At 43.2% G+C, this 25,338-nt stretch overlaps 1 protein-coding gene across 1 annotated transcript in view; it reads right to left on the bottom strand.

The window, feature by feature from the left end:
* The window catches only part of LOC115143960 (cadherin-related family member 1-like), a 155,553-nt gene that overhangs the window by 59,378 nt on the left and 70,837 nt on the right, over nucleotides 1-25,338 (bottom strand). Inside the window, exon 11 of the mRNA XM_065002382.1 lies at nucleotides 18,860-19,063. Coding sequence (XP_064858454.1) covers nucleotides 18,860-19,063 — 204 coding nt within the window. The remainder of the gene's footprint in view (nucleotides 1-18,859; nucleotides 19,064-25,338) is intronic.

A 25,338-nucleotide genomic window follows, 5' to 3' on the forward strand; every position in this document is an offset into this window, starting at 1 on the left:
GTCACAGGCGGGAAAGGGGTTTGTTTGCCACTTTCAAAGTTCCAACTACGAGCGCTATCAATTGCTCACAGGCTCCGAGAAGCACTGCAAACTGTACTGCTGGGAATGCCTATTATTTGCAAGTGATCGATTTGGTGTTTGGAGCCACACTGGCTTTGCAAACTTGAGTTGTCTAACCAAGGCAGCAATGAGACACCAAAGTACGGCTGGGCACTTACAAGCAATGGTGCTTTTGAAAACTTTTGGGGACACCCGAGTGGATCTACAGCTCAACGAACAAGCGCGCAGGGCAACGAAGCTGCACAATGAAAAGGTATTGTACTCTTCCCCTGCAATTCTCTGAATAAAAATGTAAATTTCAAGGTGACGCAACGCCTGGTTATACTGCGTTTCTGTCTAAATGTATAGTGTCTAGAGCCATGGCACCATAATGATGGTAATAAGAGGTGGATTAATTCGGGTGGGACTGTGTAGGACTTCACTGAAGGCCCAGGCCCCAGGCCCACGGCACGCCACTGGTATATACAGTGGGGCAAAAAAGTATTTAGTCAGCCACCAATTGTGCAAGTTCTCCCACTTAAAAAGATGAGATAGGCCTGTAATTTTCATCATAGGTACACTTCAACTATGACAGACAAAATGAGAAAAAAAATCCAGAAAATCACATTTATTTGCAAATTATGGTGGAAAATAATTATTTGGTCAATAACAAAAGTTTATCTCAATACTTTGTTATATACCCTTTGTTGGCAATGACAGAGGTCAAACGTATTCTGTAAGTCTTCACAAGGTTTTCACACACTGTTGCTGGTATTTTGGCCCATTCCTCCATGCAGATCTCCTCTAGAGCAGTGATGTTTTGGGGCTGTTGCTGGGCAACACGGACTTTCAACTCCCTCCAAAGATTTTCTATGGGGTTGAGATCTGGAGACTGGCTAGGCCACTCCAGGACCTTGAAATGCTTCTTACTAAGCCACTCCTTCGTTGCCCGGGCGGTGTGTTTTGGATCATTGTCATGCTGAAAGACCCAGCCACGTTTCATCTTTAATGCCCTTGCTGATGGAAGGAGGTTTTCACTCAAAATCTCACGATACATGGCCCCACTCATTCTTTCCTTTACACGGATTAGTCGTCCTGGTCCCTTTGCAGAAAAACAGCCCCAGAGCATGTTTCCACCACCATGCTTCACAGTAGGTATGGTGTTCTTTGGATGCAACTCAGCATTCTTTGTCCTCCAAACACGACGAGTTGAGTTTTTACCAAAAAGTTATATTTTGGTTTAATCTGACCATATGACATTCTCCCAAACTTCTTCTGGATCATCCAAATGCTCTCTAGCAAACTTCAGATGGGCCTGGACATGTACTGGCTTATCCAGGGGGACACGTCTGACACTGCAGAATTTGAGTCCCCGGCGGCGTAGTGTGTTACTGATGGTAGGCTTTGTTACTTTGGTCCCAGCTCTCTGCAGGTCATTCACTAGGTCCCCCCGTGTGGTTCTGGTATTTTTGCTCACCGTTCTTGTGATCATTTTGACCCCACGGGGTGAGATCTTGCGTGGAGCCCCAGATCGAGGGAGATTATCAGTGGTCTTGTATGTCTTCCATTTCCTAATAATTGTTCCCACAGTTGATTTCTTCAAACCAAAGCTGCTTACCTATTGCAGATTCAGTCTTCCCAGCCCGGTGCAGGTCTACAATTTTGTTTCTGGTGTCCTTTGACAGCTCTTAGGTCTTGGCCATAGTGGAGTTTGGAGTGACTGTTTGAGGTTGTGGACAGGTGTATTTTATACTGATAACAAGGTCAAAAAGGTGCCATTAATACAGCTAACAAGTGGAAGACAGAGGAGCCTCTTAAAGAAGAAGGTACAGGTCTGTGAGAGCCAGATATCTTGCTTGTTTGTACTTATACAAATACTTATTTTCCACCATAATTTGTAAATAAATTCATAAAAAATCCTACAATGTGATTTTCTCAATCTTTTTTCTCGCTGAAGTGTTTTAGGGAGCGTTTGACAGTGATGAGGGGTGGTCGTTTGACCGCAATCATTACGGACGCAGACAATGAGACAGTGATCACTGAGATCCTGGTTGAAGATAGCAGAGGTGCATTTGGAGGGCAGGTTGGTTAGGATGGCATCTATGAGGGTGTTAATCATGTTCCTGTTTAGGTCACCTAACAGCACGAGCTCTGAAGACAGATGGGGCAATCAATTCACATATGGTGTCCAGGGCACATCTGGGAGCAGAAGGTGTTCTAGGAGGTCACTGCATGTGTGGGAGGTGGAAGGGTTAGCTAAGTCTTATTGATTAGGGCTAGAGGCTCTACAGTGAAATAAGCCAATAATCACTAACCAAAACAGCAATGGACAAGGAATATTGACATTAGGGAAAGGCATGCGTATCCGAGTGATAATAAGGGTTGAGTGAGTAGCTCAGCGGGCTGAAGACATGACAATTCAGATAGCTAACAGGCCGGGGCTTGAGCCAATCAGTTGTGTTGTGACAAGGTAGGGGAGGTATACAGAAGATAGACCTATTTGGTAAAAGACCATATTATGGCAAGAACAGCTCAAATAAACAAAGAGAAATGACAGTCCATCATTACTTTAACCTCTTAGCGCCACCCGACATGCAGGCGTCCCACCTAGCCAACAGGAAATGCAAATGCGCCACGCCAAATGCTAATAGCACTCGTTAAAACTCAAACTTTCATTAAAACACACATGCAAGGTACTCAATTAAAGCTACACTCGTTGTGAATCTAGCCAACAAGTCAGATTTTTAAAATGCTTTTCGGCGAAAGCATGAGAAGCTATTATCTGATAGCATGCAACACCCCGAAATACCTGAAGGGGACGTAAACAAAATAATTAGCGTAGCCGGCGCTACACAAAACGGAGAAATAAAATATAAAACATTCATTACCTTTGACGAGCTTCTTTGTTGGCACTCCTATATGTCCCATAAACATCACTATTGGGTCTTTTTCGATTAAATCGGTCCATATATACCCAAAATGTCCATTTATGAAGACTGTGTGATCCAGGAAAAAACACAGTTTCAAAACGCAACGTCATTTTTTTTAATTAAAAAAGTGGCCGATAAACTTTGACAAAACACTTCAAACTACTTTTGTAATCCAACTTTAGGTATTAGGAAACGTTAATAATCTATCAAATTGATCACGGGGCGATGAGTATTCAATAGCTCCACGTCTTCAAATGATGGTCGAAAATCTCTCTTCCAAAACATCCTGTCGTGGACCGGATGACATGGGGTGTCTCTTCTTCATTTGACCAAGGAACAACCTCAAGGCAATTGCCAAGACTGGTGACATCGTGTGGAAGCTGTAGGACTTGTAAACTGGGAGCCATCTATTTTGCCTTGCCATAGACAATACAGGCAACTGGCGCATTGATATTTTTTTTCCTTTTTGGTGATCAGTTTTCCTTGGGCTTTTTCACGAAACACACGTTCTGTTATAGTCACAGCCGTGATTCAACCAGTTTTAGAAACTTCAGAGTTTTTCCTATCCACACATACTAATCATATGCATATACTATATTCCTGGCATGAGTAGCAGGACGTTGAAATGTTGTGCGATTTTTAACAAAATGTTCAAAAAAGTAGGCCTAATGCTTAAGAGGTTTTAACTTCTTCGGGGTAGGGGGCAGTATTCAGAAGTTTGGATGAATGAGGTTCCCAAAGTAAACTGACCGGCCTAGAAGCTAGGATATAATTGGTAGTATTGGATAGAAAACACTCTAAAGTTTCCAAAATTGTTAAAATAATGTCTGTGAGTATAACAGAACTGCTATAGCAGGCGAAAACCAGAGGAAAATCTATCCGGAAATTTTTCTTTTGGAGGTGACACCATTTACAATGCCTGTCTATGGGGAAATCGTTGGAATACCTCCCAGATTGCAGTTCCTAGGCCTTCCAATAGATGTCAACAGTCTTTAGAAAGAGTTTCAGGCTTGTTTTTTGAAAAATTTTCTAGAATTTGTAGTTTTTCTAAGTAGCTCCCATTTTGGCTGTATTGTTATGACGCGCGTAGATGAGGGTGCGCACTTTGTTATTTATCGCCGGTAATGAACATACTATTCTCCATCTTAAATGTTATAGTTTATTTCCATATTAGGGTACCTGAGGATTGATTAGAAACTTTGTTTGACTTGTTTGGACGAAGTTTATTGGTAACCTTTGTGATTCATTTGTATGCATTTTGAACGAGGGAAACTGGTGGATTACTGAGTCAAGCGCGCCAGCGAAACTGACTTTTTGGGGATATAAAGAAGGACTTTATCGAACAAAACAACCCTTTGTGATGTAGCTGGGACCCTTGGGATTGCAAACAGAGGAAGATCTTCAAAGGTAAGTGATTTATTTTATCGCTATTTCTGACTTTCTGCTTGCTTGGAAAATGTTTTTAATGCTTTTGAATGCGGGGCGCTGTCCTCAGATAATCGAATGGTATGCTTTCGCCGTAAATCCTTTTTGAAATCTGACAAAGTGGCTGTATCAACAAGAAGTTCAGCTTTTAACTGATGTATAACACTTGTATGTTTAATATTACGAATGTTGTATTTTGAATTTCGCTCTCTGCAATTTCACCGGATGTTGCCCAGATGGGACGCTAGTGTCCCACATACCCCAAAGATGTGGGACATGAAAATCAGTCAATGCAGAAAATGTTAAGAACTTTAAAAGTTTATTCAATTGCAGTCGCAAAAACCATCAAGCTCTCATGAGGACTGCCACAGGAAAGGAAGACAAAGCAGTTACCTCTGCTGCAGAGGATAAGTTCATTACAGTTACCAGCCTCAGAAATTGCAGCCCAAATACATGCTTCACAGAGTTCAAGGAACAGACACATGTCAACATCATCTGTTCAGATGAGACTGCGTGAATCAGGCCTTCATGGTCAGAATGCTGCAAAGAAACCACTTTTAATGGACACAAATAAGAAGAGACTTGCCTGGGCCAAGAAACATGAGCAATGGACATTAGACCATTGGAAATCTGTCTCTTGGTCTGATGTGTCCAAAATTGAGATTTTTGGTTCCATCTGCCGTGTCTTTGTGAGACGCAGAGTAGGTGATCGGATGATCTCCTCATGTGCGGTTACTACCAAGAAGCATGGAGGAGGAGGTGTGATGTTGCTTTGCTGGTGACACTGTGTTTTATTTAGTATTCAAGGCACACTTCACCAGGATGGCTACCACAGCATTCCACAGCGATACGCCATCCCATCTGGTTTGCGCTTAGTTGGACTATCATTTAGGGCAATGACCCAACACACCTCCAGGCTGTGTAAGGGCTATTTGACCAAGAAGGAGAGTGGTGCATCAGATGACCTGGCCTCCAAAATCACCCAACCTCTACCCAATTGTGTTGGTTTGAGATGAGTTGGGCAGCAGAGTGAAGGAAAAGCAACCAACAAGTGCGCAGCATATGTGGGAACTCCTTCAAGATTGTTGGAAAAGCATTCCAGGTGAAGCTGGTTGAGAGAATGCCAAGAGTGTGCAAAGCTATCAGCAAGCTATCATCATTCAAAGTATTGATGTTGTCACATTCTGACCTTTCTTTGTTATGTTTTGTTTTAGTATGGTCAGGGCGTGAGTTGGGTGGGTAGTCTATGTTAATTTTTCTATCCAGGGGTGTTTTGCTGTACAATGTGGGAGGTATTTGAGGACAGCAGCTCTGACCTGGATGAACTCACAGATATTATTTCAGACTATGTAAACGTTTGTGTTGAGTCAGTTGTGCCTACCAAGACCTGTACAATCTTCCCTAACAACAAGCCTTGGGTACAAAACATCTAAAATCACTACTTTATAGGAAGAAGGCAGTTTATGCTGGGGGTGATAGACAGGCTTTAAGAGACACAACGTGAGATCAAAAGACAGATACTGGTGGACAAGGAGGCATACAAGCAAAGGGTGGAGAGGACCCTCAGGAAACGCAAGGGTGGCCTGGCAAGGGATTAAATCCATGGCTAGTGCCCCCCAAGATTTGAATCAGACAACTTTGTGTCGGAGGTAAAACAAATGGAAGCATCATTACAAATGTTTGAGAGAGTTGTTGTTCAACAGTCTGATGCTCTAAAGTTGTTCAGGGGATGTAACATACAAAAGCCCAGGCCCAGACAAAATAAGTGGACATGTGTTAAAGCACTGTGGGGAACAACTGGCTGGTGTTTTTACAGACATTTTCCAATCCTCACTCGACCAGCAACACGTGCCAGTATTGTGGAAAAACGTAATAATTATACCAATTCCTAAAGCATCTAATCCCACTGTGCTGAATGACTACCACCCTGTCGCCTTGACATCCTTAGTAATGAAATGCCTTGAGAAAATTGTGAAAAGTCATATTCTCAGTGTCACCCAGAAGCTCCTTGACCCATTTCAGTTTGCCTATCAGCCTAAAAGGGAGTTGATGATGCCATTCTTAGCCTCCTTCACATGGTCTATAGACATCTAGAGGGGGCCAAATCCCATATCAGGGTTCTGTTTGTTGACTTTTCTTCTGCCTTCAACACAATCCAGCCTTACATTCTGGCACAGAGACTCATTCGGGACTTCTCCCTAGATGGCGGCTGGTTTTGCGGCTGTTGGACTTCCTGAGCCAACTATCACAGTGAGTCAAAATAAGTCCCCGTGTGTCGGATATACGCAATACCAACACAAGCTCTCCTCAGGGATGTGTTTTGTCCCCACTTCTGTACATCTTGTAGACTAATAGTTGTACTTGTTCCCATACTGACAGACACCTTGTTAAGTTCGCTGATGACACTGCCTTGATCAGCCTGTTGCATGATGATGAGGAACGTCATGGCCCGGTCCTAGGTGACTTTGTAGAGTGGTGTGAGGAATCACACTTGGTCCTCAATACCAACAAGACCAAAGAGATGTGCATAGACTTCAGGAAGCGTACAACACCTACCTCTGCAACATCTATCAGAGGTCAGAATATAGGAATTGTAGAGGAATATAAATATCTGGGTGTCCTTTTGGACAATAAGCTTAAGTGGAGTAAATGTACAGACCTGATCTACAAAAAGAGCCAACAGAGACTGTACTTTCTAAAAAAGTTGTACTATACTGACTCTGTTTTACAAATCCTTTTTTGAGAGTATTTTAACTTTTTGTATTGTTTGTTGGTTTGGCAATGCCACTGTCAGTCAGAGAAACATGCTGAGAAGGATTATTACCACAGCAAGCAAGGTACTTGGAGTCAAACAGACAGGGCTGGATGAGATCTATAAGGTCAGGGCCCTCCCCAAGGTACTAGGAGTCAAACAGACAGGCCTGGATGAGATCTTTAAGGTCAGGGCCCTCCCCAAGGTACTTGGAGTCAAACAGACAGGCCTGGATGATATATTTAAGGTCAGGGCCCTCCCCAAGGTACTGGGAGTCAAGCAGACAGGCCTGGATGAGATCTTTAAGGTCAGGGACCTCAGCAAGGTACTGGGAGTCAAACAGACAGGCCTGGATGAGATCTTTAAGGTCAGGGAACTCAGCAGGATACTGGGAGTCAAACAGACAGGCCTGGATGAGATCTTTAAGGTCAGGGCCCTCAGCAAGGTCCTAGAAGTCAAACAGACAGGATTGGATGAGATATTTAAAGTCAGGGCCCTCCCCAAGGTACTTGGAGTCAAACAGAAAGGCCTGGATGAGATCTTTAAGGTCAGGGCCCTCTGTAAGGCTCACAAAATAATTTTAGACCCAAGTCACCCCCTGTACCTGGACTTTGAATTACTCCCCTCTGGGCGCAGGTATAGGGCACCCCTCAGCAGGGGGTCAGTAAATAAGTAAGTAAGTAAGTAAGTCGTTTTGGTCAGTAATTGTGTGGTCAGTCATTATGTGGTTGTGGTCAGTAGGGGTGTGGTTCTGATCAGTAAATGTGGTCAATAGTGGTGTGGTCATGGTCAGTAGTTGTGGTCATTAATTGTGTGGTCATTGGTAGTCAGTAGTTGTGGTCATTAGTTTTGGTCAGTATATGTCAGTATTTTTAGTAAGTAGCTGTGGTCAGTAGTTATAGCCATGAGTTGTGCTAGTGTGGTCAATCATTTTTGGCCAGTGATTTCTGTCAGTGGTTGTGGTCAGTAGTTGTGTCGTTGTGGTCATTAGTTATGGTCAGTAGTGGTCAGTAGTTATAGCCATTAGTTGTGCTGCTGTGGTCAATCGTTTTTGGTCAGTACTTGTGGGCAGTAGTTGTGGTCAGTAGTTGTGTGGTTGTGGTCAGCCAGCTCCTGGCTGACTGACGGCTCTGACAGGTCCTGGCTGACTGACGGCTCTGACAGGTCCTGGCTGACTGACGGCTCTGGCAGGTCCTGGCTGACTGACGGCTCTGGCAGATCCTGGCTGACTGACGGCTCTGGTAGGTCCTGGCTGACTGACGGCTCTGGCAGGTCCTGGCTGACTGGCGGCTCTGGCAGGTCCTGGCTGACTGGCGGCTCTGGCAGGTCCTGGCTGACTGACAGCTCTGGCAGGTCCTGGCTGACTGACGGCTCTGGCAGGTCCTGGCTGACTGACAGCTCTGACGGCTCAGGACAGACTGGCGGCTCTGGCGGCTCTGGCGGCTCAGGATAGACTGGGGGCTCTGGCGGCTCAGGACAGACTGGGGGCTCTGGCGGCTCAGGACAGACTGGCGGCTCTGGCGGCTCAGGACAGACTGGCGGCTCTGGCGGCTCAGGACAGACTGGCAGCTCTGGCGGCTCAGGACAGACTGGCGGCTCAGGCGGCTCAGGACAGACGGGAGACTCTGGCGGCTCAGGACAGACGGGAGACACTAGCGGCTCAGGACAGACAGGAGACTCTAGCAGCTCAGGACAGACGGGAGACTCTAGCAGCTCAGGACAGACGGGAGACTCTAGCAGCTCAGGACAGATGGAAGACTCTAGCATCTCTGGACAGACTGAAGCACGTGTAGCGAGGAGACAGAGAGACAGCCTGGTGCGTGGGGCTGCCACAGGACCCACCAGGCTGGGGAGACCTCCAGGAGGCTTGGTGTTAGGAGGAGGCACCTGACGGACCAGGCTGTGGGGGAGCACTGGAGCTCTGGTGCAAAGCCTTGGCACCACTCCCCCAGGCTGGATAACTACTCTAGCCCGGACCCTCCAGAGTGCAGGCACAGGTTGAACCAGGCTATGGGTAAGCACTGGAGATCTAGTGCCTACTACACGCACCTCTCCCTTAGGCTTCACTCCCACATTTGACACAGCACGCAGAGCCGGCGCAGGATACCCTGGACCGAATCGGCGGACCGGCGTCCAGACACGCTGAGCAGGCACCATACGCCCTGCCTGGATGCTCTCACTCGCATGAACACTTTCAGGGGGCTGCCTTATAGCGCACCGGGCTATGGGCACGTACTGGCGACACCGTGCGATTAACCGCATAACACGGTGCCTGACCAGTAACGCGCTGCTTATAATAAGCACGAGGAGTGAGCTCAGGTCTGCTACCTGGCTTAGCCACACTCCCCGTGTGCCCCCCCCCCAAAGAAATTGGGGGGGGTGCCTCTCGTACCTCTCGTACCTCATATCGCCACCGCTCAGCTTTCGCTGCCTCCAGCTCTGCTTTGGGGCAGCTATTTTTCCCAGCCTGTGCCCAGGGTCCTTCTCCGTTCAAAATCTCCTCCCATGTCCCGGAGTCTTGTGATGCTGGCCGCTGCTGCTGCTGCTGCCCGTTACCACGCTGCTTGGTCCATTTTGGGTGGGTGATTCTGTCACGGCTGTCTTCGTCCTCCGCATCTTACGAGGAGAAGCGAGAAGGATCAGAGGACCAATACGTAGCGTGGTAAGTGTTCGTCATTTGAATTGAAAAAACTACAACACTACAAAACAACAAAATGACAACCGTGAAGGCCACTCAGATCACACCCTGACCAAACAAAACATAGAAACATACAAAGCAAACTATGGTCAGGGCGTGACAATATGTACATAAAGTTATATGAATGAGTGATGGTACAGAACAGCATAGGAAAGATGCAGTAGATGGTATCGAGTACAGTATATACATATGAGATGAGTAATGTAGGGTATGTAAACATTATATTAAGTGGCATTGTTTAAAGTCACTAGTGACACATTTTTACATCAATTTCCATCCATTTCCATTATTAAAGTGGCTGGAGTTGAGTCAGTATGTTAGCAGCAGCCACTCAATGTTAGTGGTGGCTGTTTAAGGCCTTGAGATAGAAGCTGTTTTTCAGTCTCTCGGTCCCTGCTTTGATATACCTGTACTGACCTCGCCTTCTGGATGATAGCGGGGTGAACAGGCAGTGGCTCGGATGGTTGTTGTCCTTGATGATCTTTATGGCCTTCCTGTGACATCGGGTGGTGTAGGTGTCCTGGAGGGCAGGTAGTTTGCCCCCAGTGATGCGTTGTGCAGACCTCACTACCCTTCTGGAGAGCCTTACGGTTGTGGTCAGAGCAGTTGCCGTACCAGGCGGTGATACAGCTCGACAGGATGCTCTAGATTGTGCATCTGTAAAAGTTTGTGAGTGCTTTTGGTGAGAAGCCAAATTTCTTCAGCCGCCTGAGGCTGCGCCTTCTTCACAACGCTATCTGTGTGGGTGGACCAATTCAGTTTGTCCGTGATGTGTACGCTGAGGAACTTAAAACTTACTACTCTCTCCACTACTGTCCCGTCGATGTGGATAGGGGGGTGCTTCCTCTGCTGTTTCCTGAAGTCCACAATCATCTCCTTTGTTTTGTTGACGTTGAGTGTGAGGTTATTTTCCTGACACCACACTCCGAGGGCCCTCACCTCCTCCCTGTAGGCCATCTCGTTGTTGTTGGTAATCAAGCCTACCACTGTGGTGTCGTCCGCAAGCTTGATGATTGAGTTGGAGGCGAGCATGACCACGCAGTCGTGGGTGAACAGGGAGTACAGGAGAGGGCTCAGAACACACCCTTGTGGGGCCCCAGTGTTGAGGATCAGCGGGGTGGAGATGTTGTTACCTACCCTCACCACCTGGGGGCGGCCCGTCAGGAAGTCCAGGACCCAGTTGCACAGGGTGGGGTCGAGACCCAGGGTCTTGAGCTTAATGACGAGTTTGGAGGGTACTATGGTTTTAAATGCTGAGCTGTAGTCGACGAAAAGCATTCTCACATAGGTATTCCTCTTGTCAAGATGGGTTGGGCAGTGTGCAGTGTGGTTGCGATTGCGTCGTCTGTGGACCTATTGGGGCGGTAAGCAAATTGGAGTGGGTCTAGGGTGTCAGGTAGGGTGGAGGTGATATGGTCCTTGACTAGTCTCTCAAAGCACTTCATGATGACAGAAGTGAGTGCTACGGGGCGGTAGTCATTTAGCTCAGTTACCTTAGATTGTTTGGGAACAGGAACAATGGTGGCCTTCTTGACGCATGTGGGAACAGCAGACTGGGATAAGGTTTGATCGAATATGTCCGAAAACACACCAGCCAGCTGGTCTGCGCATGCTCTGGGGACACGGCTGTGGATGCCGTCGGGGCCTGCAGCCTTGCGAGGGTTAACACGTTTAAATGTTTTACTCACGTCGGCTGCATTGAAGGAGAGTCCGCAGGTTTTGGTAGCGGGCCATGTCCTCAAAGCGAGCAAAAACAAAAAAGTTATTTAGTCTGTCTGGGAGCAAGACGTCCAGGTCCGTGACGGGGCTGGTTTTCTTTTTGTAATCCGTGATTGACTGTAGACCCTGCCACATACCTCTTGTGTCTGAGCCATTGAATTGCGACTCTACTTTGTCTCTATACTGACGGTTAGCTTGTTTGATTGCCTTGCGGAGGGAATAGCTACATTGTTTGTATTCGGTCATGTTTCCGGTCACCTTGCCCTGGTTATTAAGCAGTGGTTCGCACTTTCAGTTTCGCGCGAATGCTGCCATCAATCCACGGTTTCTGTTTTGGGAATGTTTTAATCGTTGCTGTGGGTATAACATCGTGAATGCACTTTATAATGAACTCGCTCACCGAATCAGCGTATTCGTCAATGTTGTTGTTCGGTGCAATGCGGAACATCTCCTAATCCACGTGATCGAAGCAGTCTTGAAGCGTGGAATCAGATTGGACGGACCAGCGTTGAACAGACCTGAGTGCGGGAGCTTCTTGTTTTAGTCTCTGTCTATAGGCTGGAAGCAACAAAATGGAGTCGTAGTCAGCTTTTCCGAAAGGAGGGCGGGGGAGGGCCTTATATGCGTCGCGGAAGTTAGAATAACAATGATCCAGGGTTTTACCAGCCCTGGTTGCGCATTCGCTATGCTGATAGAATTTAGGGAGTCTCTTTTTCAGATTAGCCTTGTTAAAATCCCCAGCTACAATGAATGCAGCCTCAGGATATGTGGTTTCCAGTTTACATAGAGTCAAATAAAGTTTGTTCAGGGCCATCGATGTGTCTGCTTGGGGGGGAATATATACAGCTGTGATTATAATCGAAGAGAATTCCCTTGGTAGATAATGCGGTCGACATTTGATTGTGAGGAACTCTAAGTCAGGTGAATTAGGACTTGAGTTCCTGTATGTTGTTATGATCACACCACGTCTCGTTAATCATAAGGCATACCCCCCCCCACCCCTCTTCTTTGGTATTACCTGGACCTTTGGAATTACCTGGATTTCTGCATGAATTGGTCATAAAATTTGATCTGATCTTCATCTAAGTCGCAACAATAGACAAACAGTCTGCTTAAACTAATAACACACAAACAATTATATGTTTTCATGTCTTTATTGAACACACTGTGTAAACATTCATAGTGCAGGATGGGAAAAGAATATGTACACTTGGATTTAATAACGGGTTGACGCCCTTTGGCAGCAATAACCTCAACCAAACATTTTCTGTAGTTGCGTATCAGACCTGCACAACGGCTAGGAAGAACTATGGACCATTCCTTTTTACAAACCTGTTTCAGTTCAGCAATAGTCTTGGGATGTCTGGTGTGAACTGCTCCTGAGGTCAAGCCACAGCATCTCAATCGGATTAAGGTCAGGACTCTGACTGGGCCACTCCAGAAGGCGTATTTGTTTCTGTTGAAGCCATTTTGTTGTTGATTTACTTCTGTGTTTTGGGTCGTTGTCCTGTTGTATCACCCAAACGATGATAGCAAGCTGTCCAGGCCCTGAGGCAGCAAAGCAGCCCCAAACCATGATGCTCCCTCCACCATATTTTACAGTTGGGATGAGGTTTTGATGTTGATGTGCTGTGCCTTTTTTTCTCCACACAGTGTTTGTTGTGTTTTCCTTCCAAACAACTCAACTTAAGTTTAATTTGTGCACTGAATATTTTACCAGTAACGCTGTGGAACATCCAGGTGCTCTTTTGTGAACTTCAGACGTGCAGCAATGGTTTTTTGGACAGCAGTGGCTTCTTCCACGGTGTCCTCCAATGAACACCATTCTTGTTTTAGTATTTTACATATTGTAGACTCATCAACAGAGATGTTAGAATGTTCAAGAGATTTCTGTAAGTCTTTAGCTGACACTAGGATTCTGCCTAACCTCACTGGTGCATTCTGTGCTGTGCTCTTGCAATCATCTCTGCAGAACGACCACTCCGAAGGAGAGCAGCAACAGTGCTGAACTTTCTCCATTTATAAACAATTTGTCTTACTGATGAACATCAAGGCTTTTATCAAGATTTATGCTTGATTTAGGATCTCTTTTGTTCAAGGCATGGTTCACATCAGGCAATGCTTCATGTGAATAGCAAACTCACATGTTGAGTGTTTATTATATTGCAATGCAGCTCTAACCAACATCTACAATCTCATCTCATTGATTGGACTTCAGGTTAGCTGACCCCTGACTCCAATTAGCTTTTGGAGAAGTCGTTTGTCTAGGGGTTCACATACTTTTTCCAACCTACATTGTGAATGTTTAAATTATGTATTCAATATAGACAACAAAAATAAAATTATTTGTGTGTTATTAGTTTAAGCACACCGTGTTTTGTCTATTGTTGTAAACTAAAGGAAGATCAGATCACATTTTTTGACCAATTTATATAGAAATCCAGGTAACTCGAAAGGGTTCACATACTTTTTATTGAAACTGTGTATAAAAAAGTTTTGTCACAACTTCTCCCGAAGTTGGTCCCTCTCAGTGTAGCCAGCACTGATCTATTTTTTATTTTCCATTGGTTTTGTCTTGTCTTGCTTCACACCCGGTTCCAATCTCATCAATAACATGTTGTGTATTTAACCCTCTGTTTCCCCTCATGTCCTTGTCGGATATTGTTTTATTGTATGTGATTGTGCTAGTATGTGTTGGTGTGGGACGGGTTTTTGTACCCACTTTGTTATTTTATATATTTTGTTTTTTGGAGTTTGGTCAGCACTTATTAAACGACTCCGTTTATACCAAGTTCGTTCTCCTGCGCCTGACTTCCCTGCCACCAACACGCAACCAAAGCTAGTGCTAATCAGAGCTAGCTAGCTACGCCCAAGACCAGAGCTGGACCAGAGCTAGTGCAGACCAGAGCAGTCGTTGTGGCCATTAGTTGTGGTCAGTAGTTGTGGTCAACAGTTGTGTTGTTTTGGTTATTAATTGTGTGGTTCAGTAGTTTTGCGGTCAGTAATTCTGTGGTTGTGGTCAGTAGTTGTGGTCAGTAGTTTTGGTTTGTAGTTGTGTGGTTCTGTAGTTGTGGTCAGTTTCATGGTTGTGGTCAGTAGTTGTGGTCAGTAGTTCCGTGGTTGTGGTCAGTAGCCGTGTGGTTGTGGTTGGTAGCTGTGGTCGTATTGTGGTCTGTAGCGGTCAGTAGTTGTGGTCAGTAATTTTGTGGTTGTGGTCAGAGGTTGCGTGGTTGTGGTCTTTAGTTGTGTTGTTTAGTAGTTGTGTGGTCAGTAGCTGTGATCAGTACTCATGGTCTGTAGTTGTGTGGTTGTGTTCAGTAATTGTGGCAAGAGCTTTTGCCAGATAATTTGAATGTTCATTACTCTAACATAAGCCGCCTCCAACGTCGTTAAGATAATTTTGCAGTAGGGCTCTCGTCCAACCGGCCTCAAAACCGTGTGTAACTACGCCAGCTCAGGACTTCAACATCCAGCTTCTTCACCTGCTGGATCGTCTGAGAACAGCCAAACAGACAGCTGATGAAACTGGGGGTTTGCACAACTGAAGAATTTTTGCACAAACTGTCAGAAACCATCTCAGGGAACCTCACCTACGTGGTCGTCGTCCTCAACAGTGTCTTGACCTGACTGCAGTTCAGAGTCGTAATCGACTTCAGTGAGCAAATGCTCACCTTCGATGGCCACTGGCACGGATTAATCCCTTTTTCAACTGTACCGGGCAGATGGCAGACAGTTATGGTATGGGCAGGTATAAGCTACGGACAATGACACAATTGCATTTTATCGATGGCACTTTGCATGCACAGAGATACCGTGACGAGATCCTGAGGCCCATTGTCGTGCCATTCATCCACCGCCATCACCTCATGTTTCAGCATGGTAATGCACGGCCCCATGTCGCAAGGATCTGTACACCCTTCCTGGAAGCTGAAAATGCCTCAGTTGTTCCACGGCCTGCATACTCACCAGAGATGTCACCCATTGAGCATGTTTGGGATGCTCTGGATCGACATTGAAGAGGAGTGAAACAACATTCCAGAGGACACAATCAAAAGCCTGTTTATGAAACAAATGCAGTTCACACCATATAGTGACTGGGTTTCTAATCCACGCCCTTACTTTTTTTAAGGTACAGTATCTGTGATCAACAGATGCATATATGTTTACCCAGTGATGTGAAATCCATAGATCAGGACCTAATGAATTTATTTAACTTTTTATGGCTGCAGGGGCAGTATTGAGTAGCTTGGATGAAAAGGTGCCCATTGTAAACGGCCAGCTCCTCAGTCTCAGTTGCTAATATATGCATAGTATTATTAGTATTGGATAGAAAACACTCTGACGTTTCTAAAACGGTTTGAATTATGTCTGTGAGTATAACAGAACTCATTCTGCAGGCAAAAACCTGAGAAATTCCACTTCCTGTTTGTATTTTTCTGGCGGTGGCAGATTTTCAATCAATTTCTCATTGAAATTACAGCGAAATGTGGATGAGTTTTTACTTCCTACGCCTTCCACTAGATGTCAACAGTCAATAGAACTTTGTCTAATGACTCTAATGTGAAGGGGGGTCGAATGAGACAGTAGGATATGGGTCATGTTGAACTTGCTAAGGCTTCCACTAGATGTCAACTGTTGTTTCAGGCTTCTCATGTGAAGGGGGGCCGGGTGGGAGCTGTTTGACTAAGGGGTCTGCCAGCAGCCTCGTTCTCAGTCACGCGCATTTCACATGAGAGGTATTTCTAGTTCCATTGCTTTTCTACAGAGAATAGAATTCTCCGGTTGGAACATTATTGAACATTTATGATAAAAACATCTTAAAGATTGATTCTATACTTAGTTTGACAAGTTTCTTTGACCAGTAATATAACTTTTTGAACTTTTCGTCCAACTGTACCTGAACGTGATTTTGGATTTGTTTACCAAACGCCCTAACAAAAGAAGCTATTTGGACATAAATGGACATAAATGATGGACATTATCGAACAAAACAAGCATTTATTGTGGAACTGCGATTCCTGGGAGTGCATGAAGATCATCAAAGGTAAGTGAATATTTATAATGCTATTTATGACTAATGTTGACTGCGCAACATAGCGGATATTTATTTTGGCTGTTTTGGGCTCCGTTCTCAGATTATGCTTTTTCCGTAAAGTTTTTTAAAAATCTGACACAGCGGTGGCATTAAAAAGTTCTATGAAAAACATTTGAATTTTCTTCAACATGAATCATTTCTGTGAATTCATGTGGCTCTCTGCAATATCACTGCATGTTTTGGAACTACTGAACATAACACGCCAATGTAAAATAAGATTTTGGGATATAAATATGAACTTTACCGAACAAAACATACATGAATTGTGTAACCAGAAGTCCTATGATTGTCATTTGACGAAGATCATCAAAGGTTAGTGATTCATTTTATCTCTATTTGTGCTTTTTGTGACTCCTCTCTTTGGCTGGAAAAATGGCTGGGTTTTTCTGTGAGTTGGTGGTGACCTAACATAATCGTTTGTGGCGCTTTCGCTGTAAAGCATTTTTGAGATCAGACACTGTGGCTGGATTAATGAGAATGTTATATTTTAAATGGTGCCTAATACTTGAATGTTTGAGATATTTGATTTATGAGATTTCTGTTGATTTGTATTTGGCGCACTGCAATTTCATTGGCTGTTGGTTAGTGTTTCCACTAGCGGAACCTGTCCTAGACAGGTTAAAATGACTGTAACTGTTGCATGTTGTATTTATATATTTTTTCAGTGTAGTTTAAAAAGTATTAAAGATGTAAGCAACTCAATCCAGCCCATTTTTAACCTTTGAATGGCGTTTCTAGTTTAAATGGTTTAACCTCTCTGGGATATGTGGGACGCTAGCGTCCCATCTGGCCAACATCCAGTGAGGTTGCAGAGCGCCAAATCCAATTTCAGAAATGCTCATTATAAAAATTCAGAAAACAAAACATATTTTACATAGGTTTAAAGATTCACTTCTTGTTAAACCAACCACAGTGTCCTATTTCTAAAATGCTTTTCGGCGAAAGCATACCTAGCCCAGAACATACCTACCCCAGAACATAGCCCAGTTGACAAATGATTACAAACAGTAACCAGCCGAGCAGAAGTTTTACAAAACTCAGAAATAGAGATAAATTGAATCCCTTACCTTTGATGATCTTCATATGGTGGCAATCAGAAAACATTAATTTACTCAATAAATGTCCCTTTTGTTCAATGAAGTCTCTCTATATCCAAAAACCTCAGATTTTGTTAGCGCGTTTTCTTCACTAATCCACAGGCTCAAACTCAGTCAAAACAATCAGACAAAAAAATCCAAATTGTATCCGTAAAGTTCATAGAAACATGTCAAACGATGTTTATATTCAATCCTCAGGTAGTTTTTTTTAGCCTAAATGATCTATAATATTTCAAACGGACAATAACGTCGTCAATATAAAAGGTAAACAAGAAATGCACATGCGCCTGAAAAAACTCTGCGTCACGTTAGGGTCCACTCGTTCAGACTGGTCTTACTCCCTCATTTATAATAATACAAGCCTGAAACGATTTCTAAAGACTGTTGACATCTAGGGGAAGGCATAGGAACTGCAAATAGAGTCCTAAGTCAATGGATACTGTAATGGCATTGAATAGAAAACTACAAAACCAAACTAAAACTACTATCTGAATGGATTTTTGCCTGCTAAATCAGTTCTGTTATACTCACAGACACTATTTTAACAGTTTTGGAGTGTTTTCTATTCAAATCTACCAGTTATATGTATATCATATCTTCTGGGCCCGAGTAGCAGGCCATTTAATTTGGGCATGCTTTTCATCCAAAATTCCAAATGCATACCAGAATAATAATAATAAGAAGAAGAAGATTAAGTATGTTGACGATTTAAAGTGGGGATTCTTGCTTCGCAGGCCCCATTAATAATAACAAAAAGTAAAAAAGATTTTGTGCAATATTTAAAGTGTGGCTGCTTTTGCAAGCAACTAATACTTACTTCCTAGTATGATGCTGCTGTCTTAAAAACCATAAATGTTTATTCATTTGATGATTTCAACTCTAGTGATCTATAGAACTATTGGAAGTTTTATTTTATATATGTCATAGTAATGTTTCTAGATTTAAACTTGCGGTGGTTAACATAAGTGTTTATAAAATGTTCATATTGCTTATGGATGTGTTATAATTTCTTTATGTAGGTACACTTCAAATAAAGGAATGTTCAATTCCTTGGTGTCGGCCAGGCAATCAGCAGTCCATAAGAGAACGCTATGAAAAACTCACCTGATCAGAATCATTGACCGTGATCTTCAGACCACGGATGATCTCTCCCTCTGGAGGGTGTTCGTACATGGTCATCTCAAACATGTTCTGCGGTCCATTCTCCCCATAGAAGGTGGGGGGGTGGTTGTTTAGGTCTACCACCCGGATAACGACCGTGGTGAACCCATAGTCCATAAGGTTCCCCTCAGGGCTGACCTCAGAGGCCTGGACAGAGAGAGGTGATTATTAGACCCTTATCATACCATGAAGTCTGAACCTGGTTTGAACCCTTAATAATCAAAAGGCCTTAATAATCAAACCAGTTTTGTTTTGGAATAAAGACTGTCCAAAAAGCAAGTTACAATTGACCAAATCAGATTTGTGTGTGTTCAGATTGTAGTCATTTGCTGACATGGCTACGCTAGTTTGTCATGGTAATGGGCTTTTTCAGTAGGAAGTTGCGTAGTTTGATTGGTGGTGGTGCTCATGCTTCCTCTCAATCAGAATTTGTTGTGTACCAAGCTAAGGTGAATAGCCACAGCAATAAACTATCTTGTGGCTAGTGGCTTGCGAAACTATTCACCCCCTTGGCATTTTTCATATTTTGTTACACCCTGTAATTAAAATATATTTTTGGGGGGCTTGTATCATTTGATTTACACAACATGCCTACCACTTTGAAGACTTTGTTTTTACTGTGAAAAAAAACAAGAAATAAGACAAAAAAAATGGAAAACTTGAGTGTGCATAACTATTCACCCCCCCCCCCCCCCCCCCCCGAAGTCAATACCTTGTAGAGCCACCTTTTGTAGCAATTACAGCTGCAAGTCTCTTGGGGTATGTCTCTATAAGCTTGGCAGGTCTAGCCACTGGAATGTTTGCCCATTCTTCAAGGCAAAACTGCTCCAGCTCCTTCAAGCTGGATTGGTACCGCTGGTGTACAGATCCTGAATTTGGATTGAGGTCTGGGCTTTGACTAGGCCATTCCAAGACATTGAAATGTTTCCCCTTAAATCACTCGAGTGTTGCTTTAGCAGTATGCTTAGGGTCATTGTCCTGCTGGAAGGTGAACCTCTGTCCCAGTCTCAAATATCTGGAAGACTGAAATAGGTTTTCCTCAAGAATTTCCCTGTATTTAGCGCCATCCATCATTCCTTCAATTCAGACCAGTTTCCCAGTCCCTGCCGATGAAAAACATCCCCACCGCATGATGCTGCCACCACCATGCTTCACTGTGGGGATATAATTCTCAGGGTGATGAGAGGTGTTTGGTTTTCCTTGATGAATTTAATTATTTAATTATTATTTAATTATTTAATGAATATGCGCCCCCGGGGAGTGACATGGTCTTCTTTAGGAAGGTGTTTGATTTAATTGCCACAGAAACATCTGGCACTCTTATCTGTGGAGGGGATTTTAACATGATTTTAAACTGAAAATTGGACAGCACAAATCAAAATAGGAAAATTTGTCTGCTTGCTAAAAAGTTCAATAGAATATTACAGGATTTAGGACTGCTTGATCTATGGCGCGACTTTCACGTCAGATAGGGAATATACCACATCATCTCTCAAGATAAAGATTAAAGCACAGAAACTGCTGAAATTACAGGAATCATTGGTGAAGCTTAGAACAATATCATATTCATTTCACAGACCCTCTTAAATTATGTGAGATTCAAAAGTTATAACAGAAAATTTACCAGATTTACGGTGAAGAAGTAGAGAAAAAGCTCAGGTTTCTGAAACAACAATATTATGAAGCAGGCACAAAGGCAACAAAATGACTAGCACGGAATACATTTGTCAAAATAAAAGACCCCAAATCAAAGAAGATTACATGCAAATTGGATGAAATACAAAATGCATTTGAATCATATGTTACAAATCTGTACAAGCAACCAGAGAAGGCAGACAAAAGAGCATTTATTGAGCTCACTTGATATCCCCTCAGTTGGGACAAAGCAAAATTATTGACTTACTTCAGAAATAACCATTGAAGAAACGAATAATATAATATCTAATCTAAAAACAAACAAATCTCCAGGCACTGAAGGCTTCCTTTCAGAATTGTTCAAAGCCTTCAGAGAACATTCATGTTTTGTTGCCCAATAATGTTTGTACCATGTTTTGTGCTGCTACCATGTTGTGTTGCTACCATGTTGTTGTCATGTTGTTTTCGTACCAAATGATGTGTTGTCATGTGTTGCTGCCTTGCTATGTTGTCGTCTTAGGTCTCTCCTTATGTAGTGTTGTCTCTCTTGTCGTGAGGTGTGTTTTGTCCTATATTTATATTCCATCTCAGCCCCCGTCCCCACAGGAGGCCTTCTGCCTTTTGGTAGGCCGTCATTGTAAATAAGAATTTGTTCTTAACTGACTTGCCTAGTTAAATAAAATAACAACTATTAACATCTACTTCTGGCCTGTTTTAACTGGACTCTGCAGGACGGGGATCTTCCACCATTGTGGAAAGAAGCCATAATATCTGTAAATCCTAAAGAGCGTAAAGATAAGAAGGAATGCAGTTCCTATAGACCTATCACAATTCTTAACATGGGTGATAAACTGTATGCATCAATAATAGATCAATAATAGACAAAAGAATGGAGCAGATTATAGCATATTTGAATGACAGGGATAAAACTGGTTTAAAAACTTCTTAGGGATAGAAGGCACTATTTTCACATCCGGATGAAAAGCGTTCCCAAAGTAAACTGCCTGTTACTCAGGCCCAGATGCTAGGATATGCATATAACTGGTAGATTTGGATAGAAAACACTCTACAGTTTCTAAAACGGTGACAATAATGTCTGTGAGTATAACATAACTGATTTGGCAGGCGAAACCCCGAGGACAAACCACCCAGGAAGCTCACTGTGTTTTCAATTGGTTTTCTATGTGAAGCACTATTTAATAGGAACCTGGTTGCAGTTCCTATGGCTTCCACTAGATTCCACTCCACTCAGCCCCTAGTTCCTGAGAAATTAGGAACTAGAGGCTGTTCTTTGTGAGTGTCAAGCCAAGTGGACTCTTCTGTTTAGTGCGTGTGAACTGGATTGCGTGTCACGTTGTATTTATCCGGTATTGAACACTGTATATTCCTTCTTAAATTTGATAGATTATTTACGTTTTAGGATACCTAAGGTTGGATTAGGAACGTTGTTTGAAATGTTTGGAACAAGTCTACAGGTAACTTATTAGATACTTTGTTGGATGCTGCGCGAGTTGGAACCGGTGTATTTCTGAATAAAACGCGCCAAATAAATTTACATTTTTGGGACATAAAGAAGGACATTATCGAACAAAAGGCCCATTTGTGATGTTTCTGGAACATTTTGGAGTTCCAACAGAAGAAGATCTGCAAAGGTAAGGCATGAATTATATCGCTATTTCTGACTTTTGTCACGCACCTGCCTGGTTGAAATCTGATTTTCATGTGATTGTATGTGGGGCGCTGTCCTCAGATAATCGCATGGTCTGCTTTTGCCGTAAAGTCTTTTTGAAATCTGACACAGCGGCTGGATTATTTTGATGTATAACACTTGTATGTTTATGAATTTTTATTATGAGTATTTCTGTTTTGAATTTGGCACTCTGCAATTTCACTGGTCTTATCAATCTCGAACGGGAAGGGATCACTAAGATGTTAATACAAAATAGACAGACACAGGACAGGATTGTAATGCTCCGGGTGTCGTGGGTGTGGAGTCAGACGCAGGAGACAGAGAGTGCAATGCACCAAAGCACCACAGGGTGCTCACAATAATAACGGCCCCAAACACGGGGAATGAAAAATGTACATCTGAAAATTCACGACGAGGAACAAACACGTTCCTCTACTACAGAGCCGAAGGTTACAATAATCTAAAGAAGCCCAACTAATCATCACAAACAGGTGCTACCAATAAACATACAAGGAGGGGGAGGAAAGACAATCAGTGGCAGCTAATAGGCCGGTGACGACGACCGCCGAGCGCCACCCGACCGTGAAGGGAAGCCACCTTCGGTCGGACTCGTGACAAGGATGAGGAGAACACTACATGTCATGGACCACATCCTGACCACTCAGGGTAAGACAAGTGCTATACTAATCAATCAGTCGAGATGCAGAAAAAGCATTTGATTCAGTGGGATGGGATTATCTATTCAAAGTTATGGCTAGATTTGGTTTAAAAAAAGAGGTATTACAGTGCTTTAAAACACTTTAATCATGTCCGACTGCTAGAATAAAGATGAATGAACAAGGGGCAAGACAAGGCTGTAATCTTTCACCCATGCACTTCACCTTGGATATCGAGCCATTAGCAAAGGCAATAAGACAGGACCCATCTTTACAGGGAATAACAATAAGAGGCAGTGAACATAAGGTACAAAGTACCAGTGATAAGTATGGACACCTTTTCATTCCAGGGTTTTTCTTTATTTTTACTACTTTCTACATTGTAGAATAATAGTGAAGACATCAAAATGATGAAATAACACATGGAATCATGTAGTAACCAAAAAAGTGTTAAACAAATCTAAATATATTTTATATTTGAGATTATTCAAAGTAGCCACCCTTTGCCTTGATGACAGATTTGCACACTCTTGGCATTTTCTCAGCCAGCTTCATGAGGTAGTCACCTGGAATTAATTTCAAATAACAGGTGTGCCTTGTTAAATGGAGTTTTTGTGGAATTTCTTTCCTTCTTAATGCGTTTGAGCCAATCAGTTGTGCTGTGACAATGTAGGGGTGGAATACAGAATATAGCCCTATTTGGTAAAAGACCAAGTCCATATTATGGCAAGAACAGCTCAAATAAGCAAAGAGAAACAAGAGACTTGAAGACCTGAAGGTCAGTCAATGCGGAAAATTTCAAGAGCTTTTAAAAAGTTTCTTCAAGTGCAGTCACAAAAACCATTAAGCACTATGATGAAAGTGGCTCTCATGAGGATCGCCACAGGAAAGGATGACCCAGAGTTACCTCTGCTGCAGAGGATAAGTTACTTAGAGTTAACTGCAACTCAGATTGCAGCCCAAATAAATGCTTCAGAGAGTTCAAGTAAAATACACATCTCAACATCAACTGTGAATCAGGCATTCATGGTCAAATTGCTGCAAAGAAACCACTACTAAAGGACACCAATAAGAGGAAGAGACTTGCTTGGAACAAGAAACACGAGCAATGGACATCAGACCGGTGGAAATCTGTCCTTTGGTCCGATGAGTCCACATTTGAGGTTTTGGTTCGAACCACCGTGTCTTTGTGAGATGCAGAGGAGGTGAACGGATGATCTCTGCATGTGCGGTTCCCACCGTGAAGCATGGAGGAAGAGGTGTGATGTTGTGGGGGTGCTTTGCTGGTGACACTGTCTGTGATTTATTCAGAATTCAAGGCACACTTAACCAGCATGGCTACCACAGCATTCTGTAGCGATACGCCATCCATCTGGTCTGTGATTAGTAGGACTATAATTTGTTTTTCAACAGGACAATGACCCAAAACATACCTCCAGGCTGTGTAAGGGCTATTAGACCAAGGAGAGTGATAGAGTGCTGCATCAGATGACCTGGCCTCTACTATCGTGCAACCTCAACCCAATTGAGATGGTTTGGGATGAGTTGGACAGTAGAGTAAAGGAAAAGCAACCAAAAAGCATATGTGGGAACTCCTTCAAAACAGTTGGAAAACCATTCCTCATGAAGCTGGTTGATGATGTTATCTTATTATTAAAGACCCAGGTTCAAGTGTACATCGATTGATGGGATGTTTTACAAACATTTGGAACATATTCAGGGTATGTGGTTAACCTGTTGCGACGAGCAATCCCGTATCCGGGAGCGTAATTATAGCCTCAAGCTCATTACCATAACGCAACGTTAACTATTCCTGAAAATCGCAAATGAAATGAAATAAATATATTGGCTCACAACACTGTCATCTCAGATTTTCAAAAAATGCTTTTCAACCATAGCTACACAAGCATTTGTGTAAGATTATTGATAGCTAGCATAGCATTAAGCCTAGCATTCAGCATGCAACATTTTCACAAAAACAAGAAAAGCATTCAAATAAAATCATTTACCTTTGAAGAACTTCAGATGTTTTCAATGAGGAGACTCAGTTAGATAGCAAATGTTCAGTTTTTCCCAAAATATTATTTGTGTAGGAGAAATCGCTCTGTTTTGTTCATCACGTTGGCTAAGAAAAAACCCGAAAATTCTGTCATTACAACTTTTTCTTTTCTCCATAATATTGACAGAAACATGGCAAACATTGTTTAGAATCAATCCTCAAGGTGTTTTTCACATATCTATTAGATGATAAGTCACTCGTGGCAGTTTGGTTTCTCCTCTGTTCAAAATGGAACAATGCACGCACCTGGAGATTACGCAATAGTTTCGACGGAGGACACCGAGCGGACACCTGGTAAATGTAGTCTCTTATGGTCAATTTTCCAATGATATGCCTACAAATACGTCACAATGCTGCAAACACCTTGGGGAAAAGACAGAAA

The sequence above is a fragment of the Oncorhynchus nerka genome, linkage group LG16, assembly GCF_034236695.1.
Source record: "Oncorhynchus nerka isolate Pitt River linkage group LG16, Oner_Uvic_2.0, whole genome shotgun sequence".
Taxonomy (NCBI): Eukaryota; Metazoa; Chordata; class Actinopteri; order Salmoniformes; family Salmonidae; genus Oncorhynchus; species Oncorhynchus nerka.